Source organism: Mesitornis unicolor, unplaced genomic scaffold (assembly GCF_000695765.1).
Source record: "Mesitornis unicolor isolate BGI_N332 unplaced genomic scaffold, ASM69576v1 scaffold45192, whole genome shotgun sequence".
Taxonomy (NCBI): Eukaryota; Metazoa; Chordata; class Aves; order Mesitornithiformes; family Mesitornithidae; genus Mesitornis; species Mesitornis unicolor.
In genome coordinates this window covers 727-2,049 of record NW_010167974.1, presented here as the reverse complement: position 1 = coordinate 2,049, position 1,323 = coordinate 727, and the positions used below count along the sequence as shown (strand labels likewise).

Genomic DNA, 1,323 nt, shown 5'->3' with positions numbered 1-1,323 from the left:
TCTTTCCCTTCATGATGCTGTATTTCTAGTTTGCTATCAAGGCCCTGAGGATAACCCTGCAAAGCCACTGTCAGAGAGTATCGCTGGGAAGCAGCCACATTGCTGTGGGGTTTCCAGCTGGCAGGCTCTCTGCCATGGGCTAACCCACCTTGCTCTTCTTCTTCTTCTTCTTCTCCTTCAGAGGAGGAGGGAAGAAGCACAGGGGAGCGGACGTGGTGTGCGAGGATGGCTCAGTGGTGTATGCACCCTTCATGGAAAAGATCGACAGACACTCCAGGCCCTACAGAAATGGCAATGCCATCGACAACAGAGTCCGGCTTTCAGGACCAGGTATCAGAGGTGAAAGACGTGCGTCTTGCAAGGCCTCAGTGCAAAAAGTTCTGATTCATTTATAGAGTTTCGAGTTGAGCCAAAAATCATGAACCCAACCCGAACCGCAGTGTGCTTGTAAATCCAAGTAAAAATGGTAACTTTGAAATCCAGGTTCTGTTAAAGCAGGAAAATTGACTGAAAGGATCACAGCATTTCACCTCTATTAAAAAAGTCAAAGGATGAAGCTGGTCCCTTTGCACATTTTGGATAACTAAAGACACAGCCTCTGACTTGCTCATGCAGTTTTACCCACCTTAATCCCCTTGCCCGACCTTCTCCATGTTAATTTATTTCTTTTCCTGTTCTCTCTTCTTGATGCCATAAGAGCATTTTCTGTAAATTTTTCTGCTGCTGAATCTCTCACCATGTTATTGTTATTTGTATTTTGCTACTGAACATTATAACTTTGTCAGGCTTTTAAACCATTTCAGAGGAGCAAGTTTCTCCCTCCTCTCTTTCCCTTGTGTTAACAGGATTCTGCATTAAGATGTATGACATCAAGTTCATCAAGTGCAATGATTCCATCAGAAAGGGAGAGAAAATCGGTGTCCTGCTGCCCATGCAAAGGGTCTACCAAAGAATTACATCCCATGTCCATATCCAGAACCGTGACTCAACAGATCCCACTCCCAATCTGTAAATGGGAGGCTGGGTATCAGGGGGGAGCCTTCAGCCCCCCACTTGTGCATTCATTAAATTAGGTAGTCAATTATTCATTAAATAGGTAGTCACTCAAGTAAAGTGGAAGCCACTGAGCCTCAAACAATTGCTCCATCCAAAAAGTATCCATGAATAAAATTGCTGGAGGTTATCTGAACATAAACAGGCTCAGAGTAACGCACGCTTAAAAGCTGTTACTGTGTCTTGCACAACACTGCACTCAGAGACGAAGGGTGAAGCAGTGGGGAATGGACGAGTGGCTGGGAGACAGTGGATCCTCAGTGCTCAGCA

At 45.1% G+C, this 1,323-nt stretch overlaps 1 protein-coding gene across 1 annotated transcript in view; it reads left to right on the top strand.

Annotated features, from left to right (window-relative positions):
• LOC104536298 (leukocyte cell-derived chemotaxin-2-like) overlaps window positions 1-1,008 on the top strand; it is a gene marked incomplete at its 3' end in the record, with an annotated part of 1,355 nt that extends 347 nt beyond the window's left edge. Inside the window, exons 2-3 of the mRNA XM_010178864.1 lie at window positions 190-330; window positions 846-1,008. Coding sequence (XP_010177166.1) covers window positions 190-330; window positions 846-1,008 — 304 coding nt within the window. The remainder of the gene's footprint in view (window positions 1-189; window positions 331-845) is intronic.
• Between the last annotated feature and the right edge of the window lie 315 nt (window positions 1,009-1,323).